This window comes from Pantherophis guttatus, chromosome 1 (assembly GCF_059756535.1).
Source record: "Pantherophis guttatus breed Tessera chromosome 1, ASM5975653v1, whole genome shotgun sequence".
Lineage (NCBI taxonomy): Eukaryota > Metazoa > Chordata > Lepidosauria > Squamata > Colubridae > Pantherophis > Pantherophis guttatus.
This window is the reverse complement of record NC_142063.1, coordinates 28,294,186-28,321,817: the sequence shown is the minus strand read 5'-3', so window position 1 is coordinate 28,321,817 and position 27,632 is coordinate 28,294,186. Positions and strand designations below refer to the sequence as shown.

Sequence of the window (27,632 nt, the reverse complement as noted above, 5' to 3'; positions counted from 1 at the left end):
TACCATGTTCAATAGTAATCCTGAATTTGATTGTCATGCAAGAGCTGGGTTCACATAAGCTCTTTGTTACAGAACTCCAAAGAATGGACCAAAATGGTCATCAGGAACATTGCAGCCTCTGGGAAGTTTTCCAGTGACAGGACCATCAAAGAATATGCCCGTGATATCTGGAATGTAGAACCTTCTGACCTCAAGATCCCGCCACCCAATGTACCTCGCGATGTTGCTGATGAGATGCTGGCCAATGATTCAGCTGAAAAATTGTGTGTGTGAATCTGAGAAGTCCTGCAAGGTTTAACTCCGTATGGATGACGCACAGTACCCTACATTGGAAAAAGCACGCGTAGATTTGTTTAGCAAGTACCGGTAATAAAGTGGCCTTTTCTTTTCTCTTTTACTTACAAGCACCGAGAGCAGTTGGGGTATCTACATTTATCTGTTCTCTCCCTTTCCCTTCTTTGAGAACTCTGGGAATTGTTCCCAAAAATTTTGCTCTAATACATTCTATTTCACCTGATGATCTTAAGTGTGCCAAACCATTTATCTCCCATGCTAGCTGATATTCTCACTGGCCATGCTAGGTACCAGTCCCAGCTCAACTAGAGAGTACCAGCTTGAGGTACGCCACCCAAACAGTTCAAAGGGCGCATTTTTTTTACTAATTTATAGTGAGTGTTATTAAAAAATACCATTAGCAAACCAAATAATCTGTTTACTCAATTGTTGTCTTTTAATGAAAATGAAAGGGCTTGTCCACGATGTATATTCATAAAGTGAACTAATAGCAGAAAGAATACATTTTAAGAGAGGAAGGCGTCGACACAGAATTCGTATAGTTTCATATAAAATCTAGAGTACCTGTTCTTCCTTCAAGGGGTGAGCATGTGCTCCTACTTAATTCAAATAAAGATAATTTTTTGAAGTATTCTGAAGAACACCATGTATTTTCAGCAGGGTATTAATTACAGCACTGAGTCTTTGAGGAAGTTGCCCTATGTAGTGCACTATAAATCAAATTGATTCAGCTGTGAGTAAGAAGACATGCTGAGACAAAAAGGATGTTCTGCTAAAATAAAGCTTATAGTAACCAAGATGAGGTGCATTTATAGAAAAAGAAGAAACCTTTGGTACGCTCAAAAATTCCTGTATTCTTTGCCCAGTAATGTTGTTCTGTAATGTACACCTGCAAATTCACATGATAAAATAAAGTCAAATCCACTTTTTTATCTTCCAACTGTTCGTTGTTTTAATATCCATGGCAAGAACCGATGTCTCCTTGAGGCTGCTGTTATGTCATTGTCCACTTGATTGCTGATCCTGCGTAATGCTCTTGAGGAAGTCTCTGTTACGGAATACACAGAAAGCATTTATGTTCCTTGGATTTGATGCCATATAAAACCAACCTCCTGCTCAAATTATCTGATTCACTTGGCCAGCATTGTGTAGGCTATTTTATGCAGAAAAAGTATGAAACTATCCACAAAGTGGATAGGACATATCCTTCAACATAATATCCTGCCTTTCTGCACATAGGGAACTCAAGGCAGCTAAAAGTTAAGAATGAAATATTAAGCAATTAGAAACCATCAAAACAACAACAATATATCTCAGGGGTGTCAAACCCACGTCGTCACGTCATGTGACGTATTGTGACTTTTTCCCCCTTTTGCTAAACCAGGGGTGGGCGTGGCCAGTGCATGATGCATCCGGCCAGCGAGTTTGATACCCCTGATATAGCTGAATGTAATATTTTAAGCCCAGGGGAGGCAGTGGTTAAAGTATAGCATTGCACGCAAACTCTGCCCACAGCCTGGAATTTGATCCTGATGGAGAACTCAAGGTTGACTTCTGAGGTCAGTAAAATGAGGACCCAGATTGTTGGGGGCAATATGCAAATAATGCTTCTACATTGTAGAGAGTGCTGTAAAGCATTGTGGGGCAGTATATAGGCGCTATTGCTTTTTAAACGAGGGCTAGAAAAATAAATAGCCTACTGACTACTCAGTGGTGGTCATCTGGACTTTCCCATTCATTGAGGTTCATCATCCCCAACCCCATCACAACAGTACAATATGTAGCAATAACAATTGGCCAATTTGAGCATGCATGGAACAGAAGTATTGCATGATAGATTTTCAGCCACTACTGCCGGAGTGAGCCCTCTCTTGAAATCTCAGGAGCCCTAGCTCACCTACTTGATTAAGCTACTCTTAAGCAAGTAAGAAGAAATCTACATTTTGCCAGTAAGAATGGATTTTCTGTACTATGGCCTACTTTATATAACATAAATCTGAAATTTATATAACATATAACACGACACCATAAATGTGGTTGCTTGGGTTTTCACTTAATATATTCCATGAATTCTGCCCTTTGGGCTTATTCAGTAAACCATGGTAAGCGAATCATGGCTTAATATAAATACCATCAAACTTGTAGCGTGTTGGGTTGGACTGTATTCTGTGTCCTTCCCGATCTCAAGCCAGTGAAGTATTAAAAGAGGAAACAATTTTCACAGAAGTCTTAACGGTAGCATAAACTTGGCTCCGTGTGCTTACTTGAGAATGGAAGCGAGCTCAGGATGAGAGGATATGTGGTCGTGCCCTAAACCCATGGAAGAGGGGAAGGAAAGAAACTTGACATTGTCTTTCTTCTCAGAGGCTCCGTATGTGATCTCAAAAAGCTGTGCGTGTAGAAAAAAAAGAAGAGTGAGTGTGAATCTCCAAGTGGACTGTTAAGTACTGCTGTCAGCGTTCCAATCACTCCAATCAATTTCAGGCTTGACAAACACAGTTGTTAAGTGAATCTTACTTCCCCATTGACTTTGCGTGTCAGAAGGTCGAAAAAGGTGATCATGTGACCCTGGGACACTGCAACTGTTCTAAAGGGATGCCAATTGCCGAGTGTCCAAATTTTGATCACTTGATTGTGGGGATGCAGCAACAATCGTAAGTGTGAAAAACAGTCACAAATCACTTTTTTCAGTGCCATTCTAACTTTGAACGGTCACTAAATGAATAGTTGTAAATCAAAGACTACCTGTATGATGATTGGGCTCCACTGGTTATTAAACTCCCAGCTTTTCTTGCCCTTAGCCAAGTTGCTGTGAGCTAGTAATTACGGTGGTTTAGTAGGCTCTAAGGATAAGCCCCCAGGATAACAACTCTACCCTCTCACCCCATCAATGACAACTACTACTGCATCATTCAGAGAACAAAAGTGAGTCCTGAAATTACAGCTGCTACCAACAAAGAAAATGCATGGTCACTCATGCCCTCGTCACTTCCCGCCTGGACTATTCTAATGCTCTCTACATGGGGCTTCCCCTGAAAAGCACCCGGAGGCTCCAACTCATCCAGAATGCGGCCGCGCGGGTGGTTATGGGAGCATCATGGCGCTCCCATGTAACACCTCTCCTGCGCGAGCTGCACTGGCTTCCGGTGGTCCTTCGGGTGCGATTCAAGGTATTGATTACCACCTTTAGAGCGCTCCATGGCTTAGGATCTGGGTATATACAAGACCGCCTGCTGGTACCAATAGCCTCCCACCGGCCAACTCGCTCCCACAGAGAGGGGTTCCTCCGGGTGCCGTCAGCCAAGCAATGTTGGCTGGCGACCCCCAGGGGGAGAGCCTTCTCTGTGAGGGCTCCTGCCCTCTGGAACGAATTGCCCCCCGAGATGCGAAGGATTCCCGACTTGCGCATCTTCCGCCAGGCCCTCAAGACACTCTTATTTCAACAAGCAGGGCTGGCCTAATTTTTAAAATTTTATTCTTCTTAAATTATTTTAATTGGGTTGTTTATTTTAACTACGGGCCAAACTATTTAATATTTTTAGACTGTTTTTTAAATTTTGTATTTGTGGGTTTTATGCTGGCTGTACACCACCCTGAGTCTCTTTGGGAGAAGGGCAGTATATAAATTAAATAAATAAATAAATAAATAAATAAATAAATAAATAAATAAATAAATAAATAAATAAATAAATAATAAATGGTCACATTTAAAACTATGCCATCCACTTTTGTTCCATGAACTGGGAGAAGAGTTCACAGAAGATTGTTCCTCCTTCTTTCAAATTTTATCCTTGCAAAAAGCTTCGTGAGCAAAACTGGTCATGGAACACAAGACCCTTAGTTCTAGCCCGTGGGCTAGCAAAAGTATTTATTTTAAATCATAAATGGCAGGAATCTCACAAAATCTTAGCTCTCCTTGATGGGGCTCTTCAATGTTGACTTTCTGCAGGGGGATGGAGGTCCTGCTACCGGAAATTGTGACCTAACCCTATTTACTGTATTTTTCGGAGTATAAGACGCACTCTTTCTCCCCCCCACAAAGAGGGTGAAAATTTGGGTGAGTCTTATACACCTAACCCCTCCCCCCCGGAAAATGGGGCACGCAGAGGCGGCAATAGGCTATGGCAATCCCTTGCAGCCTGAAACAGCTGGTCTTCAGGAAGCCGTTCCAACTTACAATCAGCTGCTTGTGCTAATCAGGCTGTGCTGAAGCTGAAGCTGAAACAGTTTGCTACAAGGAGACAAATTGCTGGGAGGCAGAGGCAGATTTTTTTTTTTCTTGTGCTAATCAGGCTGTGCTGAAAATGAAACTGAAACTGAAACAGGCTGTTTGCTGCAAGGAGGCAAATTGCTTGGACGCAGAGGCAGAGGCAGATTTTTTTTTCTTGTTATCCTCCCCAAAAAAGGTGGGTGCATCTTATAGGCTGGAGCATCTTATACTCCGAAAAATACGGGTAGTAAGGTAGCTTTGAGAGATAACAACTTGCCCATATCATTCAGAAATGTAGGCTCTATGTACAAATAGTCTTCAAAGGACAACTGGGACCAGAATTTCCAGTGTTAACAAGACGGTTCGTAAGTTCATTGTGGCTGATTTTATTACCTTTTTTTGCCATGGGTGTTAAGTGAGTCACTTGCAGCTGTTAACTGAATCATGGTCATTAAGTGAATCTGGCTTCCCCCATTAGGTTTGCTTGTTGAAAGCCAGCTGGGACGGTCACAAATAGAGATCACATGACCCCAGGATGCTGCAACCATTGTAAGCACATGCCAATGGCCAAGGGGACGAATTTGGATCACATGGCCACAAGGATGCTATGACAGTTTAAGCATGAGGACCAGTTGTAAGTCACTTTTTTCAGTGCCATTATAACTTTAATTTATTTTTAATTATTTTAACTTTTATATTGTATGTTATTTTAATTCTCAGCTGTTCACCGCCCTGAGTCCCTTCGGGGAGAAGGGTGGGATATAAATTTAATAAATAAATAAATAAATAATAATAATAATAATAATGACTGATGAAGAATCATCATCCTGAGAACTAAATGGAAAGAGAATCTGTTCCTCTTCTTTCTAATACTAGAACAGGGGTCCCTACCCCCATTTCGTGGACCAGCACCGATCCATGGCATGCTTGGAACCAGGCCACACAAACAAGCAAAGCCCCATCCACGGGATGCAGGCACCACAGAAAACCATGGCCCCTCTGGTCCACAGAAAAACCTTTCTCCATGGAACCGGTCCCTGGTATTAGAACATTCCACAAATGACCAAAGCTATATTTTGCTAATGTCATTTGGATTTTTTTCCCCAAGACTGCTATGGAAACATAAAACTATATTGATGAAGCATGCTGCAAAAGTACAATTCCCAATTAGCAGAAAAACAAATAATATATGCAGTGACCTCTGCGTTTTTGTATATTATCCCTTTATATGTCCATAGAACCCTTTTAAAAGAGTAATTGACTGCAGTTACTGTTTAGTTACCTTTCTTCCATGTTGTATAGGTATCATCTTATCATCTTCTGAATGCAAGATCAAAATAGGACTAGATAACACTTGGAGACTACGGACAAGAAAAACAATGTTTTAGCTCAGTTCAAGTGTTTTTGGGTATCTTCATCCTGCTTTTCAATCAAAAATTGTCTTTCAAATAGATGAGTGACATTTCTAACTATTAATGAAACCTTAAGTCATCGTGGGCTGTCATCCTTTGATTCGTGGCAAAATATCCCATAAAGTCATAGGACTACATAGTTCTCCCACTCAAAAGATGAAGAGAGATCCACCTTTATAGGATCAATAAAGGACAATATTTGTAGCTCAGGGTTGAAATGAGGGGTCCTTGGTGCTCTCTGAGCTTCATTTTTTTCTTGCAGACAGTTCATTACCCAAACTAAGTAACATCATCAGTGCTACTAGTTACCTAGTTTGGGTAATGAAACAACCAAGCTCAGAGAGCACCAAGGACTCCTCACTCATCCTTGTAGGAGATCTTAAGAAAACACTTCAGAAATGTTTATAAAAATTAAAGGTCACTCATTTTTCTTTCAACAATAATACAATTTACTTGCAGTCAAGTATCGCATTATCCTAAATCTCCCATCTTTCCTGAATACTTTTCCCTCTCCAGACAGTGGATTTCAAATCACTGGTCAAGCCTATCTCCCATCTGAATTCATCAAAATCTGATTCTTCTCTATTCCTCTTATCACAAATGTCGTACATCAAGTTAACAGGGCCAGCAGACAAATGGTGGAATCCATGCCTTCAAATGCTGTCAAATTCAACCAAGAGTATCTGCAGGATCTTGTTGCTTTTGTCACACTGATGAAAGCACTGAGGTGGCATCCTATCACAACGTCTCCCTCTTTTGGATAAGTGTGTAATATCTCTGCATGCATAGAGAAGGGGCAGGGCTGGCATATTGCATAGTAACATTTGTCAATCTCTCCCTCTATGTAAATGCTACTGGATCTACCATTTTGAAAGAAGCAAACCAAGCTTAACAGTTGATTGCAGCATAAAGTCAATTCTCAGAATAGTAAAGGGCAACTTATTCCAGAACCTGGCATATTCCACATAAATTTGTGATTGAGTAACTCTGAACTCACTTTTCAGCATTCAGAAAGAACATGTCAGCTCGGGCCATGGTGTCCAAAATTAAATATTCAAAGCCAGGAAACTTGCGGTAGATCTGGTTAAAGAAAAGAAGAAAAGGTATTTTCCATTCCTAGAAACTCTTTTGTCAACTGCTATAAGAAATATCTTGATTTAGTTTTTTGTTTACAATTATTGCCACTTATGTGCCACTTCAGTCAAACTAACTGAGCAGCATTCAATTCCCATCTTCACAGATTCAGATGAAAAGCAAAATTAAGCATAATATCATTGAACAACAAAAAAAAGGAATGTAAAAATTGGAAGTACCATGCTGAATGGTGCAGCAATTAAACCATCATTACTCATCAGAAGCTTGTTTTAATGGGCTTTGATGACTGAGATTCTCTATAGACTTGTTTTAATGGACTTTCTAACTATCAGGAGGGATGGGGCCTTTTGGATGTTTGAGCACAAGATATTCCAGGGGATGGCATCCATAAATGAAAGACTCACTTCCAAGATCTCTACAATTGGCAAGCTCTGAGAGACGGGATCCAGAGTGAATCTGCCTTACTTGATCTTATTGGGCAGGCAAAGATTAGTGGGAGAAGACAGTCCCCAGATATCCAGTTGACAGTCATGGAGGGCTTTAAAGGTGACAACCAATAGTACTGCTCGCACAGATGTCATATATAACATTATATATATAACAACTTCCAATACTCAAAGGGCTGTCATAGAGAAGAGGGGACTGACTTATTCTCCAAAGCATTAGAGGGCAAGACAAGGAGTAACAATGGAAGCTTGTTAAAGAGAGATCCAACCTAGAAGTAAAGAGAATTTTTTTGACCGTGAGAACAATTAAACAATGGAATAACTTGCCTCCCGGAGTTGTGGGGGCTCCATCACTGGAGGTTTTCAAAAACAGACGGGACAACCTTTTGAGCAGGATGGTTAAGGTTTACCGCCTCAGACAGGAGGTTAGACTAGAAGACCTCTGAGGTCCTTTCCACCCCTAGGGTTCTTTGTTCTATATGGGCATATCAAAATATTCACGTAACTACTTAAATTGCTGCATTCTGGAATAGCTATATCTTCCCAATGTTCTTCAATTGCAAGATCATGTGGAGTGCATTCCAACAGGAGGTGATTAAGACGTACGTTTTAATCTCCCATCCCAAGAGACACTGTAACTGGAACAGAAGATGGAAGGCTTCCTGGCCAATATTGCCATCTGCTCAAGCAGCAGCTGTGAGTACAGGGGCACCCTCAAATTATGGTCCAGGTCTGTAGGGGATGCAATCTCATTTACAACTAAGGATGGAATCTCTACAAATTAAAATGGTTAATGAATGCAGAGCCATTCTATTTTGTTAAAATTAAGCCTCCACCTGTTTTTCCTCAATCAGACCCTAACAACCTCTGGCACATTAATAGCATCACTTGGCTGACCTGAGAAGTAAAGAAATAAGGTTGATATCATGTCAGTAGATGACCTCACCCAGCTCTAGCAACACGGAATAGTGTGATTCCCCCATGCCAGTTTAGCAAGAGATCAACTACCAAGTGTGATCAATGAGATCTCCGTGCCATACCTAGATCTGAAACCTGACTGAAATAGGTCTATATAACCTGTTTCTTCCAGGGCTCTCTGCAGTTGCAACCCCCTCTATTTTCTCAACAACTTTTCCCCAAAAAATAAAAGTTAGGATATTAATTGATAATAATCTGGATTGAGCAATGGTTTCTTGAGGACAAGATACAGCACTCCCTCCCTCAAGGATACGTTATCACATATATGCTGAAACCTAGTACCTATTTGTTCTTAATAACAAAAGTAAGAATATTAACAGAGAAATATATTATTCTTCCTATGGGGAATCATTTTACTTTTTGCTAATTGTGTTTCATACAATATGGAAGATCCTTGGAATATAAATGTGACCTTCTAATTGCAGCTGAACCACAATTCTCAGCATTCTTCATTGCTATACGACAGGGGTGGGCAACTATGGCCTTTTTATGACTTGTAGACTTCAACTCCCAGAATTCCTGAGCCAGCCATGTTAGCTCAGGAATTCTAGGAATTGAAGTCCACAAGTCATAAAAGGGCCATAGTTGCCCACCTCTGCTATACGAGTCTATGGCAAGTCAGAGTTTTTGTTCAGCAATATCTGGAAGGACTTGATTCCTTTTCCTTCTTCTAGATATCTATTTTCTCTTCTGCATGAACACCCAACTGCAGGTGTTCTCAGAGTTCATATGAGCCAGGCACATATATTCACAATAGCTTGGCAGGCTGCTACGTAAAGAGTGCCAAAAGTATACATGGAACTAAAAATAAAAGTGCCAAGGCTTACTGTTGTGACTGGGATAGTGGCAGCTGCATCCCGGATGGTGGTATAAGCAGCCTCCAGGATGACTGCATCCACTATGATACCTTCTAGAGGAAAAAAAGAGGATTATATTAGAAAAACAAAAATCAATGGAATGGAACAAAAGACGGGTAGGTTGTTTTCTGAGACATTCTGAAAAACCAGAGAAACAAGATACACTGGACTAGCAGAGACAAAGTACATCAAAGCCTCAAGACTGGATATATAATCCACAAGCCTCAACATCAGATTAAATTAACAGGATTCCAGTAGGAGGCCCAATTAACCATCCAAAAGAAGCAGGATTAAGGGAGAAGGCCCAATTAGCCATCCAAAATCCCATCAGGAGCTGAGTTTTATTACAAACTATTCTCTTCTTACCCAGTTTTCTTGAAAAATTAAGACTGCTGCTGCCATTCCTCCAGTATCCTTCCCCTGGAGTGGGGTGGGAAGGGAGATTTTGCAGTATCATTCCCCTGCCATGCCCACCAAGTCACACCCACCAAGCCACAACACGCCCACCAAGCCATGCCCACAGAAAAAGTTTTTAAAAATGGATTTCACCATTGCATTCCTCCCATCTCTTTAATTCTAGCTGCTCTCAGCTTTCTAAACTGGAGGACCTTGAAGGATTGGCTGCCAAAATAGGCAGAATAAATAAGTAGGTGGAGCTAAACCAAAACTAAATACGTTTATATGGAATTAATTCAATGTAATTACTACAATTACCCTCCGGGAATGTCATGATTTTCCCATTTGAGCATCCTGAAAACTACAATTTGATGGCAGATTTTACAAAAGCTCTGAAACTACACCCAAAGGACCCCAAAGGCAATTGGTTGCATGCTTTTGCTTGAAACATTGCGGCAACTTGCAAACAATTTGGCGATGGAAAACGCCAAACGGCCCTTCCCCATTTTTTTCCCCATTCAACATTGATAGAGCCAGTATGAAAAATGCATTGCAACTGTCTTAACATGCTCAAAACAGCAGAAGTAAGTGATACATGATAAGTAAGAACTGCTTGTCCCATTCTTCACAGGCAGAGGTGACTGCCAGGAGGAGTCAAAAAAGCCAAGATGGCAGCCATGATCACACAATAAAAATCTTGCCCCCTAAGCACTTGCAAATTGCTCAGGTGAATCATCCAAACTATAATGGTCCATGGGCCACTAGAGCAACTGGGCGCACACGCATACACAAAGACACACACACAACTGGGCAGTCTTTTGGTGTATGTGCAACAGGTAATGGTATTGGGGAGGGCAGTTTGCACGAATGGCCAACAATGCAAAATGAGTGAAGCTAATCGTGCATTAAATTTTCAGATTTTTCTTTTTTGCAGTTTGTGGATATTTGGATTATATTTGTTAACATATATTGTGTTTTTTGTTTTTATTTTTCTCTCCTGCTTTATATTGGCAAAAAAATGTCCTTGGGATAAAGTAAACAGTGTCATGGTCCCTGGGCTTATAAGGCTATTAAAGAGTCAGTTTGATCTAGTGATTAAATCAGGAGGTTAGAAACCAAGAGACCACGAGTTCTAGTTCTGCCTTAACCATTAAAGACAGCTGGTGACATTGGGCAAGTCACTTTCTCTCACACCTACTCGCTTCACAGGGTTATTGTTTATGGGGAAAACAGAGGGCAGAAGGTGTGTTGGATATGTTCGCAGCCTTGACTTATTTGTAAAAATAATAAAGGTAAGATACAAATAAATAAATAAGTTGCCTTTCCCTGCAATAGACTCATCCTCAAGCCAATTTTGCAGAGAAAATTTTGTTTGAAATTGGCCCAGTTAAACACTTGGGATCTGCCTTGATGCACCTGGAAAAGAAGAATACGTTACCTGCAATTATGCTGATAGCCTATCTACTTGTACTATTTTCACCTAGCTGAGACAGATTGGAGAAGAAGCTAGAAGGAACTGGAAAGTGAACATTAAAAGTAGGAAGGAATATTATGCTTTACAGATTCTTAACAGATTCCTGATAACTCAATCATAACACAGTTGAAGAAACTTCTTGGATGAGAAGTGCAACATCTTCAAAGCAAAACTAGTAAATCCAGTTGCCTCTTGAAAAAACACCCTTGGGAGTTGTCAACTTTGAGGTGTGTGGATTTCAATTCCCAGAATTCCCAGAATTCTCCAGCCAGCTCCAGTCAGGACCAGTGTTCCAGATGTTTAATACTAAATATGTTCTTCAATCCCTCTGCATCTACTTTTATTACCAGCTCTTACCACATTTCCAATATTCTATTTGTGTAAATCAATGGTCTTCAAACACTTGTGAACATCAACTCCCAGAAATTGAAGGGAGTTGAAGTCCATATATCTGAAAGTTGCTAAGTTCTTGGTCAGGGGTGTCAAACTGACAGCCCACGGGCTGGATGCCTCACGCGTAGGCCACAGCCATCCCAGCTCTGTGAAGTGGGGTAACGTCGTGATACGTCATATGATGGCACCCATGTTCTAGGTCAGGGGTCTGCAACCTTAAACACTCAAAGAGCCATTTGGACCCATTTCCCACAGAAAAGAAAACACCGGGAGCCACAAAAACCTTCCCGTGCCTGACTATTTCTTGAGCGGCCACAAAAATAGCATATGTAGTTGAATTAAATGTTCTGTTTTCTTCTGAAACTTTTCTTTTCTTGGATTTATCCATGGTTGGCCTACCAGGGGTTGACAAACTCAATGAATTGCATGCCGGTGGATGTTGCACATTGGCGGTTGTGATGCATATTTTGAATGACAGGGAGCCGCAGCAGAGAGTGAAAGAGCCACATGCGGCTCCAGAGCCGCAGGTTGCTGAGCCCTGTTCTAGGTCATACGGACAATGCAAAAAAGAGAGAATCTTCCACAAAAATTCAGTGAGAAATGTTACTTTGTCCATATAATAATTACCTTGTTCTTTCAGCCTTCTGGCAGTATTGGTAGCAATTCTACAAGGAAAGAAAAAATAGTGAGGATAGAAAAAGTCTTAACATTATCTATTTTGAAGTAAGTCCCATCCATGTTGTTTGTTTTGGCGTAAGTTAGGGAAGAGCTACTCCTTAAGATGATCAAACATCCTAAACCAGTGGTACTCAACCTGCGATGCATGGAACCTTGGGGGACCACAATGTCATCACAGAGAAATGTTATGATTTAAATATGAAGTCTTGGTGGTTTGTGGCCACAAAAGGTATTTAAAAGGGGATCGTGGTGAAGAAGAGGTTGAGAACCACTGGCCTAAACAATCATGAACTTCTTTCGTGACTGCCACGGAGGCCCCTTCCCAAACCCACTGAAAGCTCCTGAAATCTGTGCTTAGAACATTTTAGCTGTTTAAGTGTTTTAGAGTTCCAAAAGATGAATTTTATTTTAAAATACTACTAAAGTCGAAATTTAGCAGGATTTGCACTGCTGACCCATAGCTTATATATTCCTTTCAAGTCTTCCTGACTTTGATCATGCTACAGTGGTTTGGTTTGTAAAAAAACCCAAAAATTAAGAATTTATAAAGAACATGCGCTCACACGCATGCACACATGCACCAATGTCCAAATCATAGTCATCAGCCTTCAAGCTACCAGATGGAAAGAAACATTTTCTCTTGCACTGGAAGTCAAAGTAAATAACCTACCCGGTGCCCAGGGAATGTCCCCAGAAGATGATCGGGCTGTTTCCACTCCTTGCTTTCACCCAGTTGTAAAGGCAGAGAACATCTGCTGTAAAGCCTTTTTCACTAGGGCTACCTGTAGAGTCTGCGTAGCCTTGGAGAAATCACGAGGTAAATTAGAGGGAAATATATTGAACACCTAGAAATCAACTTTGCCTTGAGACTTACCTCTGTAGTCCACAGCCAAGACGTGGAAGCCACCGCCACTCATTGCCTGTATTAAAAATTAAGACAAATTTCAAACACAAACAACTTTCTAAACCGGAGAAAGTCATATCCCAAAACAAAGTTCACAAAACGCTGCCACTAAGACATCACATCAACCCTTCCAGATCAGACTAGAAAGCCAGTGTCGTGTACATCAGTACTATTTTTTTTTTGATAAAGCTATAAAAGGAATCCTCAACTTATGATCACAACTGAGCCCAAAATTTCTGTTGCTAAGCAAGACAGTTGTTAAGTGAGTTTTGCCCCATTTTACTACCTTGTGATCCCGTTGTGAACCGGTAGTAAAGGTAAGTAGAACCCACCCCTGGAACCAGTCCCTGGAGCCCAAAAGATTGGGAGCCATTGCTCTACAACACTGGATATGCTCAAATGAGTATTTGCAATAGAAAGGACAGATTTTTGAAGAGACTATAAATTATTATTGTCATGTAGCTTAAAAATAACAATAAACATATCTGTAGCTGCAGATTTAGCAGTAGGAAGTTCAAGGTACATAATTTGTTATATAACTGCTAAGAATAAGGCCCTCAGTCCCAGAGAATAAAAAGAAATGCACAGAACAGGTAGCTAAAATGGAAGCATTAAGATATCAAGTAAAGTATTATTTCTGCCCATAAGGCTAGCACATTCACAAATAAACTAGCCAAACTCAGAATAAAAAGCAAGACAAGCATAGGTATGGATCTGTGAAAACAAAGGCACCGTAGTCCAGGCAAACATTACTAGACACAGATTCTTTCATACATACCTTTATGAAATTAACTCGGTGAGATGTTGCCCTGGAAGAGAGTTTAGAAATTAGCTACCACAAAATACCTAAGGAACAAGGATCCTGTAGCTGCCTACTTCACTGCTTCCAGAAGCATCTAGTTAACTCTTATGGTCATCAGAATCCTAGTCTAGGTGGGTATTTGGTCTGATTCAGCAACCAAATTCTTTGGATGTTCTTTGATAGCCTTCCACCAACTGGATGCCCTCCAGCTGCCTTGGCTTCCAGTATAGCCATGCAGCCTAACAAATACAGGGATGAGGGTGTAATATAACTGGAAGGCATCAGATTGGTCAAGGTGAATTGATGTCCTTAGAATATTTGTTGGCTTTATTTTAAAGCCAGAGAGCCTTCTCTGTGGGGGCACCTGCCCTTTGGAACAAGCTCCCCCCGGAGATATGGAGGATCCCGGATTTACGCACTTTCCGCCGTGCCCTCAAGACTTTTTTATTCCAACAAGCGGGGCTGGCCTAACTCTTTTTAATTGTTTAATTTTAATTCAAATTTGTTTTTAAAAATAGGGGTGTTTTTAATTAGTATGGGCCAAATGTATTTAATATGTTTTTAAATTGTTTTTTAAATTTTATATTGTCTCTGTTTTATCTATGGCTGTTCACCGCCCTGAGTCTTTCGGGAGTAGGGCAGTATATAAATCTAAACAAACAAACAAACAAACAAACAATAAAATTCTTATTTCATGAATGGTTATTGAGGGGAAAAAGGAAATAATTGAAATGAGTTATTTTGTTCCATAATGACTAGTATTTTAATATGAGTTAGAAAACCTTGCACTGATGATGTTCCCTAGGCTGATTTTTTTAAAAAACTGAAAGAAGAAAATCAAACTCCAACAGCAAGTCAAGAACTAACAAAATATAGACAACTAAGTTAGAGTTAGATTTTACTCAGTAATACATATGTCAATATGAAAAGGTATAATTAGACTCTGTAGAATAGGCATAGGTAGCTTTTTAGCTTCCCTAGGCTGCATTGAGTGAAGAGGAATCGTCTTGGCCACGTATAAAATATATAATGTAGTTAATGTCACTAAATGTCACTAAACATCACAAAACATTAGAAGTTTATGATCATGTAGGGTCACATTACTAGCTATCCAGGCCACATGCAGCTCATGGGTTGGACATGTCTGCCACAGAAACTTCCTTCTTTGTGTTGAAAAAAAGAACAAATAACATAACAAGTACAAGCTTGTTAATGCTTTATTTATTTCCTTATTTATTAAACCAATTTATATGTGCATTACCTCTGTTTCCAACTAGGTATGTAAATATATAAACAGACAAACCTCATCAACATCATCAAAAACTTTTCTGAGGACCACAACAAACATAGAAATGTTCCTGGTATCTGTCTATGCATACATATCACCAACACAGCGTTTATGACTTTCCATTCAGAAAGTAGAATGATGAAATTCTGTGGGATCACTGAACAACTTTGTGTTCCCATGTTCAGTCTTGTACAGTTTGGGGAGCAAACACTGAACTTGTTTTTCAAGATTTCAACTATGAACAAAATCCGGCAGCATTTGGGTGTTTTTATAAGATTTAAGATATGGTATTTGTAGTACGTGTGGGCAGGCCATTATGGAGATATTTGCATGAGGCCTAACCTGCAGCATCATTGATTCCCTGACTACATTGGGAATCACTGACTCAAGGCATTGTTTTATTATATTTATTTTATGAAATATTATACTGCCCAATTAAAAAGAACAATTCTTTAAAACTGACAGGGGAGTCAGCTGGAATTGGTGAAAAGGCAACTAATAGACGGTACTGATTGACTGGCATCTGTATTGTCATCAACCTATTTCTCATCATATCTATAGAGTGGTTTTTGAATTATTTTTTACATCGATTTTAATGTTGTTTAGTTATAAGGGAAAGGAAGAATGTGTATATGAACAAGCATCTCCCAGCTGTTTCAAAAGAACAAAACTTGTGGAGGAGAATGAAATAATGGGAGCTCAACTCTAAAGTTTGCATTAGAAAGAAACTTCTACAATTCCCCTTTAAATTCTCCTTTGTCTTGTCTTGGATGCAAGCTATGAAGTTTCTCTAATTTCTATTTCCAGTTGGAAAATTTGAACTGATATTCTTGTCACTAAACATGCATTTTAGTAGTATTAAAGCATATCATAAATAAAGCACAATAATTAAACAACTGAAAGAAGCCATTAAAAAGACTAATAAAAAATTGCAGACTTTTACAAATCTGTGAAAATTCAGACTGACTCACTAATTGCAAATATGAGCAGGTGTTATGGGAACCTCTGCTAAGACAGACAAGGTTTTGTTTGCCAACATAGAGATAATGAAAACCTCTGCAAGATAAAGGATGAAGAACCATCTCTCTCCTCTTCCTTTTCTTTTAACATGTCAATCATGACTCCTGTTTATGCAGAAAGAGGCCTCTGGGTATTCACATCTTGCTGGATGAGAAACCGAATGTGTTTTCCAGACTAAGATAGCTAAGGCTGTGCATGCATTCTTGCAAAAGAAGCTGGAACAATGCTTGGAGAGGGAGAGGTTTGCTCAGTCCTCCTCCAGACAATAAAAGGCCTGATGAGCATAATTCCAGCTTTTTCTTAATGACTATGAATGCCAAACCCTGGCTGTCACTATTCCCAGGGTTATAATTTTAAATTCAAATATATTATTAGCCTTGTACAAGACCTCAGGTTTCGCAAGATGTTTGCCTCTGAATTCACTGCTCAATTCCACCAAAGCTTTTCTGGCTTAGTCCTACGGAAAATGCAAACTCTGAGAGAAAATAAACAGCACACTGAACATTATTTGGAAGCAAGGAGATTCTGGGGATGGAAGGATGGGAACTTCCTATCTGTTTTGTTCGCCAGAACCAGGCCTTAATCTTATCCTATACCATTCCAGCCATGTGCCATTGGCAGTTTTCCTCCCTCTGGACTCCTGAATTTCACAAGTGCTAAAATTCTTGCTACTTCATATGTTTCAACGGAGTGGTAATTGAGTTCTTGCTTTTAATTATGATTATGCTGAATGTCTATGGAGATTCTCAAGTCATCCAGGTCATGATTGTCCCAAAGGTACTTTTTCAAGAGGCAACTGGACTTTCTGTTTTTTCTTTGAAGACGTATCGCTTCTCATCCAAGAAGCTTCTTGGATGAGCTAAAGAAATCACACTATTCCGTGTTGCTTGAGCTGGGTGAGGTCATCTACCGACATGATATCAACCTAATCTAGGAGATAATAAGGGAATGCCATCTCACTTAAACCATGGTTGTTTATGGACACAGGGTTTATCTACTTTCTTTTTTAATCACTTTTGGAAATTGCTTGTTGGATTGCTTTTCAGATATTAGGAGCCTATAGATTGACAGGTAGTTTTCCTTCATTCACATTCAATCATTCCCATTCAAAACAACAAATGCTGTTTGATAAAATGGGACTTTGAATGTTGGACACTATAGGGAACCAGAAGGAACTACTGTAAAAATTAAAATTAAAATGGATCATTTAAATTTGACTTACTAATACAGAATGGAGCAAAATACTTTTAAGATTGGAGGATATTTTTAACGGAATCCAAAAGTTAATTTTAAGAGTATCTGTCATTATGGATGGACTCTGTTTAAAAGAGTATATAGAAGAGGAACAATTTTTACTGGATAAGACTGAGAGTGATTTGAATATAACTTTAAAAATTATAGATTACAAGAATTATATGGAAAAAGAATCTTTGTAGGATATATAAATGAAACCGGCTAATACCTTAATAATTAAAAGGAATATACATATAACAAACCCAAGGACTTGGATAACATTCCTATGTTAACTCTATAAAGGAAACTTATTAAAGCTTACAATTTTTTGGTGACAAGGGAGAAATAAAAAATGAAAAGAAATTATGTTCTAGTATATTATTTGAAGGTATTAGAAAACAAGATTGTCAAAGTAAAAGGAATATAAAGTTGGTTTATTTGAACAAAATTAAAACAGATAGGTTATCTCTTGTAACCTTTCATGGTCTTTTGTTAACCAGAAATGAACAACTTTAAGAATCCATTTATAGATAAGAAAAAAAAAGACAATTCGCTGCATTTTAAGAGAAAGTGATAAGTAACTAAAATTGTTTATATTTTTATATAGAGTATATATAGAGAGGAAGTATTTCTTCATACATTTCCTTTTTTATTATATTCTTGTGGTTTTTTTCTCCCTTTTCTGTTTTGTCTATATATATTTTATTTTCTGCACTTTTACAATTTTATTGAATTAGTTTTTATCTTCTTAACTGAATTGTTTAATAATATTACTACAATAATGAAAAGTAATATTGCTTAATTCATCATTTTATGGGATCACCGTACTGCAAGTTAAAAATGCTGGCAACTAATGGTAAAAAATTTAGCCCATGATAAAGGAGGTGTGAAGTCCTTGCTTCTCAGCCAAGCAAAGACTTAAAGCCACTATCCCCCTCCCTGGATTGCAACTCCAATATAGATAACATAGGATAATCTCAGCACTAATGTTTCTGCTGAGAGTACGAAATTCACCTGGTACCCCCGTTGCCATGGAGATAGATGATGATGGGGTTATCATCTGCGAGGGCCTCTTCATACCAGCTGAAGTCTTTTCCTTCAGCGTCCTTCCATCTGTTGTCTGCTAGAGAATACCTAAGATAGGAAGCCAACAGATCAGACAGGACTCTTTTTAGATAGGCCAGGCAAGCCAACCTCAGAAGTACAAACTTTATGTTTATAGTAAGATTACATTAACAGAATCTTGCAAGTCTGAAAATATTTCTCCCCTTCTTTCATTTTACTCTCCAGAAAACTAAAGAGGATCCCTTCTGAAATGTTTCCCATGCCTTCCCTCCTTCTGCAGCTGAGATTATCTTTTACATGCTGATTGTCCGAAGGAGGTAAGCTACTTTTGTCCAAATTACCTAATGAGCCAGGTCACTGAAGTAGCCTAGATGTTTATTTTAAAAAACAATTTGATTCATACATGCATCAACAGAAACAAAGCAAAAATGGGAGAACACTGATCTAGCTTCCCTACTAAGGATATCACAGGAGATGTCAAAAAGATCAATGTGGCAACTTCAATCGTGCAATCAAAGATGCTTTGTGCATGCATAAAGGACAGGGATCAATTGTGCAGTTGTGGACACCATCTTGACTTTGTTTACTTTTCCATGAATGGCCCACCTTGCTACTTTGAAGTAGAATGGGGCAACTCGCTGCAGCCAACTCACCCGGCCAACGCACTGTGTGACAATTCAATGTGGGATAATTCAAGTGAGGGTTAAGTGAATTGTAGTGGGCCTTGTCTCACTTTAGGTTTGAACCTTCTCATATTAGAAGTTCTCGAGGTGAGCTGCAATTCACTTGTCCCTCTTGAATTATCCTGCATTGAATTGTCCTGCGGCTAGTTGGCCAGGGCGCATTGTCCTAGACCGGTGATGGCAAACCTATGGCACGTATCGGTGGGCACGCGAGCATTGCCCTAGCTCAGCTCCAGTGCATACCAGCTGATTTTTGGGCCTTCCAGGCCCATCAGAAGTTGGGAAACAGGCTGTTTCTGGCCTTCGGAGGGCCTCTGGGGGACTGGGGAAGGCCCGTTTTTCATCCTCTCCAGGTTTCAGAGGCTTTCTAGGAGCCTGGAGAGGGTGAAAATGGCCTTCCCCACCTGCCACAAAGGCCCTCCGGAGACCAGAAACAGCCCATTTGCTGACTTCCGGTGGGACTGGAAGGCCCATTTTTCGCTCTCCCCAGGCTTCAGAGCCTTTATAGGAGCCTGGGGAGGGCAAAAAACGGGCCTTCCAGAGGCCCTCTGGGGGGGAGGCTATTTTTGCTCTCCCCAGGCTCCAAGAAAGCCTCTGGAGCCTGGGGAGGACGAAAAACGGGTCTACCAGGCCCACCGTGCCATCAGTGCCAAAAGCGGGGGGAGCGCAAAGGGGGGCTCACCCGAGCATGCATGGGGCGCATTGAATTATGGGTGTGGCCATCCACATGCACGACACACACCTACACCCACACCCACGCACCCATGCTTTTGGCACGCAACGGCAAAAAGGTTAGGCATCACTGTCCTAGACCTACTTTGAAGTAATTGTCTCTTGGTCACAGATCTGATCTCAAGTGAGCATGACCAAGGGAACTCCAAGTTGGATCTAATATATTTATTTATTTTAGGAAATTTAAATTGCCACCTATTTGCACATGGCGACTCATATAACCTATCCCAAAGAGGCTGATGGAGCCAAGTACTTACTCACCAAATGCCAAAAGTGACTCCTGGTTCAGAGGTAAGATAAAAGTTTTTGGTGCTCTTTAGAAATACCTCAGGGTGCTCATAATCTACGCCAAAAGGGTATGCCACTGCAAAAGAAAATAATGACAAAGTTTGCTTTCAGTGAAATCAGTTGATCGCCCCACCCATTTCCAGCCCTCTATGCTATGACAAAGGTTCAAACTTCAAAAGTTTAAAATTGCTTTAACTGGTTTATTTTCCCTGCACCCACAGAATGCTAGGATTTACCGGTAATAATATTGTGATGGACAGAACCACAAATCCTTCAGAGAGAATGATCCACAGATTCTATCCAACCTCAATTCTGATGATATCTTGGATCAAGGACCGGCAACATTTTCACGAGCCAAGCACTCTTATGTGATTTTGTTCAATGGTATGGGCACCTAATTTTTTTGAAAAGGGATTTAAAGGGATCAAGATCTCACACAAGATCAACAAATCTTATGTCAGATGTATGGAAAACCTGGAAGAAGGGCACAATCTCAAAGGAACTTATTTTTTGCAATAAGAGGAGAACTGGGCCATTTCTTCTTTTAAATGTATGTTTATTTAAATAGATATAATCGGAAGCAGTCCCCAGCATTGGAAAATCAGAATATCAGTTGGAAACAAGTAAGAAACTTCTTAAAATCCCTGCCCCATGCAGTTATCATTAAGCTAGTAAGATACATTTTTTTGAAAATGCTCTTTAAAATAGAAGAGAACATTAAAAATATCAAGAACAGAATTTCCTTTATCTATGACTATAGCCTACTTCTCCATTTACTTTTTCTCATGCTTACCCTGACTGGTGGAGTATGTTTAGAAACTAGTGTTATGCAATTGTTAGCTATTTATCAATCTTTATTTAAACAAGCTTCTTTTAACTATCAGCATGGCTTTGGAGAGCTTGTTTGGCATCATGGTTAAAAGCACTGGTCTTAAAACTGAAAGCTCTAGTCCTGATTTAGGCATGGTTTCAGATGAATGCCTTTGCCCACCCGCCTCTCTGTTGCCAAGAAACCTGCATGCACCTGTCCACGTATCTGCCAGAACCAAGACTGATTCAAATGAAGAAAACAGCATTTTTTTTTAAAAAAAAATTGTCTTTATTTGATTACAACAGGAAAAAGAGAGAACATACAGTGAAATATAATACTGTGATCATCCTTCATTAAAATGGTTATGTAAAAAAGGATATCACTTTATCAACCTAGTAATTTAGAAACCTTAGGGACACTATGAATTCGATCTTTTGCAACAATACTTTGAATGGATTTCTTGAGCAAGATGCAGATCCACCCTGTGTTTGGGTTACAATTGCATTAGCTGACATTTTCAATAAACAGTAGCTTAGTCAAGTTGGTAAAAACAAAGATATTTTCAGTGATTTCCAACAAGTCCTTAATCAGTAACTAATCTACTGAACTACTGAACTGAACTACTACAGGCATAGAGGAAGAAATTTTATAGATACTTCTATTTTCAATTGAGATAAGTGGATAAAAACAACAGGAATACTTACAAAAATTGAGGTAGACAAATTTTCTTAATAGTGGAGGGAATAGTCGAACAGTCAATGGTACAGAGACATATATAATAAATACATACAGTAACACCGCCATGACTATAGAGATATAATTCAGAAGTTCCCTAGAGGAAAAAAAATGGAATAAGATTTAATGTACTGTTGCTTACAATAATTGTATTGCTTACAGTGGTAATCCAAGGACAAAAGGCTAATAAGTTGTGATGGTTACAGATAGACCTATGACCACAATTAAGCCCGAAATTTCCATTGCTAATTGGAAGGCAGTTGTTAAGTGAGTTCCACTCCATTTTACAACCTTTTTAACCACAGTTCAGTGAATCCGTGTAGTTGTTAAGTGAATCACGTGGTCATTAAGCAAATCTAGGTTCTCCCACTGATTTTGCTTGTCAGAAGCTGGCTGGGAAGGTCGTAAATGGCCATTTTGGGACCCCGGGATGCTGCAACTATCATAAACGCCAGTGACCAAGTGCCCGAATTTTGCTCACGCCACCATTGGGAATGCTGCAACGGTTGTTAAGCATGAAAAATGGTCATAAGTCACTTTTTTGCAGGGTCGCTATAATTTTGAACAGTCACTTAACAAATGGTTGCCAGGACTACTTGCCTATATTACCTCTAGTACTGGAAGCTAAGGAACCTAAACAAGAGAGACAAGGTTGGCCACTGAAAGAGCAGGAGGGTTTAGGAACTTAGGAACCAATCACTTACAAACTGTTGGAAGTTATGGCAGCCTCCTCATACCCCCAAAAAGTTACTTATGACCCAGTTTTGAAGTTCTGGTGCCCCAGCTCCGGATTCCCAAGGATTGTGACACACACCAATGGTCCTTATCAAAGTTATAACGTACCAAGAATAATCAAAGTCCAGCAAAGGTTGGCGACCAGCCCAGAAAACAAGATACAATAAGACACTCACTCTCCAAAATGCTCTGTAAAAATTACACATTGTTTCCAGCAAGAAATTACTAACTGCATGCGACTTAAATAGGTCAAAGGAGTGGCCAATTATCCTCAAACCTTACTTTCGAGGAGACCTCCTCCTCCTGAGTAGCCACTCCTGCCTTTTGGCAGCCCTGCGTGCTCGAGCATTGAGGAAAGGCTCCTCCACTTCGCTCTCTCCACTTGAAGGAGCCTCTGGAGGTTCTGAAGGCCCTGGCTGAGTCTCTGCCTCTGGCACCACATCCTCTTCAGCCTCCTCGCTGTCCGACGTGAATGCCAGCTGTGCCGGCTGCTGGCGCAACCCCACACCAGCCTCCTCCTCATCAGGATCAGCCATGATCCGCGCAGGCCGCTGGCGGGTCACAACAGGTGACTGGTCTCTTCTGTTGTGACCTAGGCCCAAGTAGTTATTACCAGACACAATCAATCCTAAACAAACATATTTTATTAGAACAGCTGAGAACTACTTCATTCTCACCTTAGTCCAAATTAATTCCAAAACAAATTCTTCATAAACAGTCCTTCGGCCTTATCGCCAACCTTTGTCTTCTTTGGCAGCCTGCCAAAAGCTTTTCTTGGCAAAAGTTCAGAAGCAAAAGACTTTGACAAGAAACAAATGTAGCAACGTTGCTTTCCTACAAAGATCCCAAGAGCCTTTGCTGCTCTTTTAAGCCTTCTGGGAGGGGCCAATCATCTCCTGGCCTTACTCCCGAGTCGTCCTTTTTGCTTTAGCTGCTCTTGCCTTCTGGCAGCTCTTTGCATGAGTGCACTAGGAACAGGCTCCTCCTGTTCCTCTGCCTCTCTGCTATCCGCCTGGAGGCTCCGGAGTCCGTGCATCCCTTCCAAATGGCCCTGACCCCATCTCTGCCTCCGACGCAGAGCCCTCATCCGGGCCTTCCCCTGACTCCAGGATTGGCCCATTATCCTCCCCAGCTTCCTCACTGTCCGACTCCATTGCCAGCTCCGCAGACTGCTGACAGACTACAACATCTTCCTACAGCCATGTAATTGCATTTCGGATGCTAAGCAACCTGCCCCAATTAATGGCTGCCTGCAGCGTCCCACTGTCACGTGATCATGAATTATGTTTGTGTTAGAAACTGGCAAAAAGCCCTTGTGAGCAGTGGGTTAGCTTAACAACCGTATTATTTGCTTAACAACCACAATGATCACTTTACAACTGCAGCATTTTGCATTTGCTGCAAAAAAAGGTCATAAAATCGAGCATGGTCATGTGTTGACCTACTTAATGATAGCGGTTGGAGATGATGACAGTTATGCTCACGTATCTGTTCTCACATATTGTGCAAGATCTATTCCATCTTACTGCATAACATCTTTGTTACAAGATGTAGTAGGTTCCAAATATTTATGCTTCGTACCATATCCTACTCAAAAGAATAAATCAAGATTACCAATCCTATTTTTCCAATCTTCTGGGATCTGATAATCAGACTTAGCTAGAAAATAGAAACGGGGAGAATGCAGGGGAGGAAAGGAATCCTATAAAGAATGTGTATGTATTCTGCACAGTCTCAAGGGGCCTAAATTACTAATGGGATGTGGATTAGACCTTAGCCAGGAGCATTCACAATCGAGATGGGAAGAATGTGTCAACCATGTGAAAACAGCTGGCACAACTGGACAGTCGAACCCCCAACCACTGCATGGGTGTAAAAGGGGATTTATTGATTCAACTGACACACATCCTTGTCGACACTCCTGGGTCTAAAACTAACTTCACACGCTAATCTAGCGGTTCTTAAACTGGGGTTAATTTGGGTTTATCATGAAAGTAATAGCAACAGCACTTTTTTTTTTTAATTTGATTTATATGCCGCCCTTCTCTGGAGACTCAGGGCGGCTTACAATGCGTTAAGCAATAGCCTTCATACTTTTGTATATTTATACAAAGTCAGCTTATTGCCCCCACAAACTGGGTCCTCAATTTACCCACCTTAGAAAGGATGGAAGGCTGAGTCGACCTTGAGCCTGGTGAGAATTGAACTCGCAGTAATTGCAGGCAGCTGGATGTTAAATGCTGCCTTAGTAGGAGGCATTAACCTCCTACGCCACTCAGGCTCTCACTTAAACTGATTTACCACTTCACAGTGCTTTAAAGCCCTCTCTAAGTGCTTTACAGAGTCAGCATATTGCTCCCAACAATCTGAGTAATGGAGCAATTTGCAATTATGAGTCCTATTTGGGACATGGTATTAAAACAGTACAGTAGAGTAGATTTGGGGGTGGGGGGAAGAGATAATGACATTGGGACCAAGAAAAGGGGTAATTAGGTGAAGCCAGGGGTCCTATTCAGCAGGTTCTGACAGGTTCTGGAGAACTGATAGCAGAAATTTTGAGCAGTTCAGAGAACTGGCAAATACCACCTCTGGCTGGCCCCAGAGTGGGGTGGAAACGGAGATTTTGCAATGTCTTTCCCCCAGGAGTGGGGAGGGAATGGGGATTTTGCAGTATCCTTCCCCTGCCACGCCCACCAAGCCACACCCACCAAGCCATGCCCACAGAACCGGTAGTAAAAAAAATTGAATTCCACCACTAGATCAAGCAGTTTAAGAACCACCAATCTAATCCTTACACACGTGTGATGAAAAGAGTCAAACTGAATGCAATGATAAAGAGAAGGGGAATTTCTCCATAAAATGGCAACTGTAGGGATTTTAGGCTCTCTCACTGTGGTATGACGTAAGAGAGTCAGGTTTTTGCCTGGAGGAAAGGTGAAGACAGCACTCCCAAAGAGATGAACAGGTTTATCTGATGAGGTTCAACACCCCTAAAGAACTGGGATCACACAGACAGACTCAGAAGGGACCAATTTGTGAGCCATGCCAGTGGAGGAAGAACAGATGGCACTCCAGCAAGGAAAGAGGGGCAGTCCTTTGTTTGGTTGCCAGGCTGGGTTGCTTCAGTTGAATATTTTACATACTGATACATTTCTCACTGTTTTCATTCAACCACCCTAACCCTAATAATCATTGTTTTGCCAAAATACTCTGGGCACTTTATTTTCTTAATTGTTCAAAGCAGCTTTAAATGCTTGTGTCACATTGGCTGAGTGTCTTAATATGAACAGTGCCTGCATTATCAGAACTCTCATCTCAGCACACCTGGGCAAACCTGCCCAGTCTATAGTCTATCATTGGACATGCCTTGCGTATTTTCAAATCTGCCCAGGTTGCATATGAAGTCCCAAATCTTGATAAATAAGGTGGTTATGGATTAAAACAGGACAGTTTCTAAATCAACAGTCTCCTCCAATTATATTAAACTAAAACTTCAACTGAATGCTGGTAGGATATTATGGGAGTTGAGTGCAGTACATTAAGGAAGGCTAAATTTTGGACAGTTTTATTACAAGCATATCCACGATATACTAGAAATTAGTATATCAAATATCATGTTAAACCATAGTTTGTTTTAACATTCATTGTTGAACAAGCCACAGTTGAGTAAATTTCTTAAATAAACTAAAATGGAAGGGGAAATAAACCACACATTAACCTACATACTACATTTATATAATATATACTGGTGAATAAAATGAATTAAGACTAAAATAAAAAAGTTCTGCTTTTTAAAATTTTCTGTTCCCAAAAACCCGTGTTAATTGTGCATCTTACTGGATCAGTTTTTCTCAATCTTGATTACTTTTAAGATAGGTGGACTTCAACTCCCATAATTGCCCATGCTGACTGGTGAATTCTGGGAGTTGAAATCCATACATCTTAAAGTTGTGGAAACCCTATGCCGGAGGACCACCAGTTGCTAAATTTGAGATTATAGCCTGTTCTATTTTCCATCAGCAGTTCTTGGAGGATGTGTTTGAGCCCTGTAGTAAAATAGTTGAATTTTAGTGAGATCCATTGCCTTGGTTTAAACGACACATATAACCAGGCTACTGAAATATCCCAATTATGCAATATACTGAATTATAAGCTAATTGAATGAGCTGGGTTTTGGCCCATGAACTAACCAGTTCTGATCATGTCAGAGTCCACCAGGTTGTGCCAAAATCAACTCGGTGCACTGTATATAATAACTTAAGGGCCCCAAAAAGGCACTGGTGCGTTTTGGGCACTTTATGTATTTCAAATGATGATCACATCAACTCACATAGACCAGAGATAATGGAGTTGGAAACCTCTTAGCCTTAGAAAGTTCACCCGGATAGCTTTGACACCACTAGGCTAATAATATAAGGCTACACAAGCATCCCTTCCGTTTACCCTAGTCTGGAATCAGGCTGAGATTTAAACCGCAGGTAGTAACCAAAGTCCCCAAGGCAAAAAGTCCTCTTGGAGCGCCGCGGGGCTGAGCGTCAGGGAGCGCGTGTCGATCCGTTTCCACCTCCTTTTATTTATGGCGCTTCTTAAAGCGCGCTGAGCTCGCCGGCTCCTTTCCCACACGTTTCACTGTACAGAGTCTGTTTGGAATGTATTTCATTCTGAGAACAGCTCACACTGTTCGCCTCGGCTCCTTCATCTCCTCTCCACCCGCCCTTTCTCCCCGGATGAAAATCGGCAGCAAAAAAGGAGCAGAGGACCAGCGCCGGAGGCAGCGACACCGGCTCCCCCATCCGCTCACCGGGCCTCGCAGCAGTAGCGCCTTACCCGTCAGACAAGTCGGAGGAGGAGGCGTGGTCCATGGCAGCCGAGCCGAGGCGAACTCCCTCTTCTTGACGGCCGAGAGGTTAGCGCGGATACCGGCACCTACGCAGCACCTCGCCGCTTCATAGTCTACTGGTAAGGAAGTAAGCAAGCAGCGACTCTCCAAAGCAAAGGGGCGGATCGCAGCCGGAGTCAGCGGACGTCGCCCAATCGGCGGATGGGCGGCAAAGCCTCGAAGAACGAACTCGCCACGGGAACTTCCGCTGAACCGGCACCGCT

At 40.7% G+C, this 27,632-nt stretch overlaps 2 protein-coding genes across 3 annotated transcripts in view; one reads left to right on the top strand and one right to left on the bottom strand.

The window, feature by feature from the left end:
• Positions 1–1,234, top strand: part of PYGL (glycogen phosphorylase L) — a 50,669-nt gene extending 49,435 nt beyond the window's left edge. For both annotated transcript variants that reach the window (XM_034433356.3, XM_087881802.1), the window contains exon 21: positions 73–1,234. In XM_034433356.3, coding sequence (XP_034289247.1) covers positions 73–273 — 201 coding nt within the window. In that variant the 3' untranslated portion in view covers positions 274–1,234. The remainder of the gene's footprint in view (positions 1–72) is intronic.
• On the bottom strand, positions 708–27,632 carry ABHD12B (abhydrolase domain containing 12B). The gene is made up of 13 exons (XM_034433358.3): positions 27,357–27,632; positions 21,764–21,891; positions 20,222–20,324; positions 18,495–18,614; positions 13,916–13,946; positions 13,108–13,153; positions 12,904–13,033; positions 12,183–12,220; positions 9,263–9,345; positions 6,914–6,996; positions 5,787–5,865; positions 2,559–2,683; positions 708–1,342 (listed from the first exon to the last, which is right to left on the bottom strand). Exons 1-13 carry the CDS (start codon positions 27,389–27,391, stop codon positions 1,294–1,296), a joined length of 1,050 nt encoding a protein of 349 aa, XP_034289249.2. The 5' UTR covers positions 27,392–27,632; the 3' UTR covers positions 708–1,293.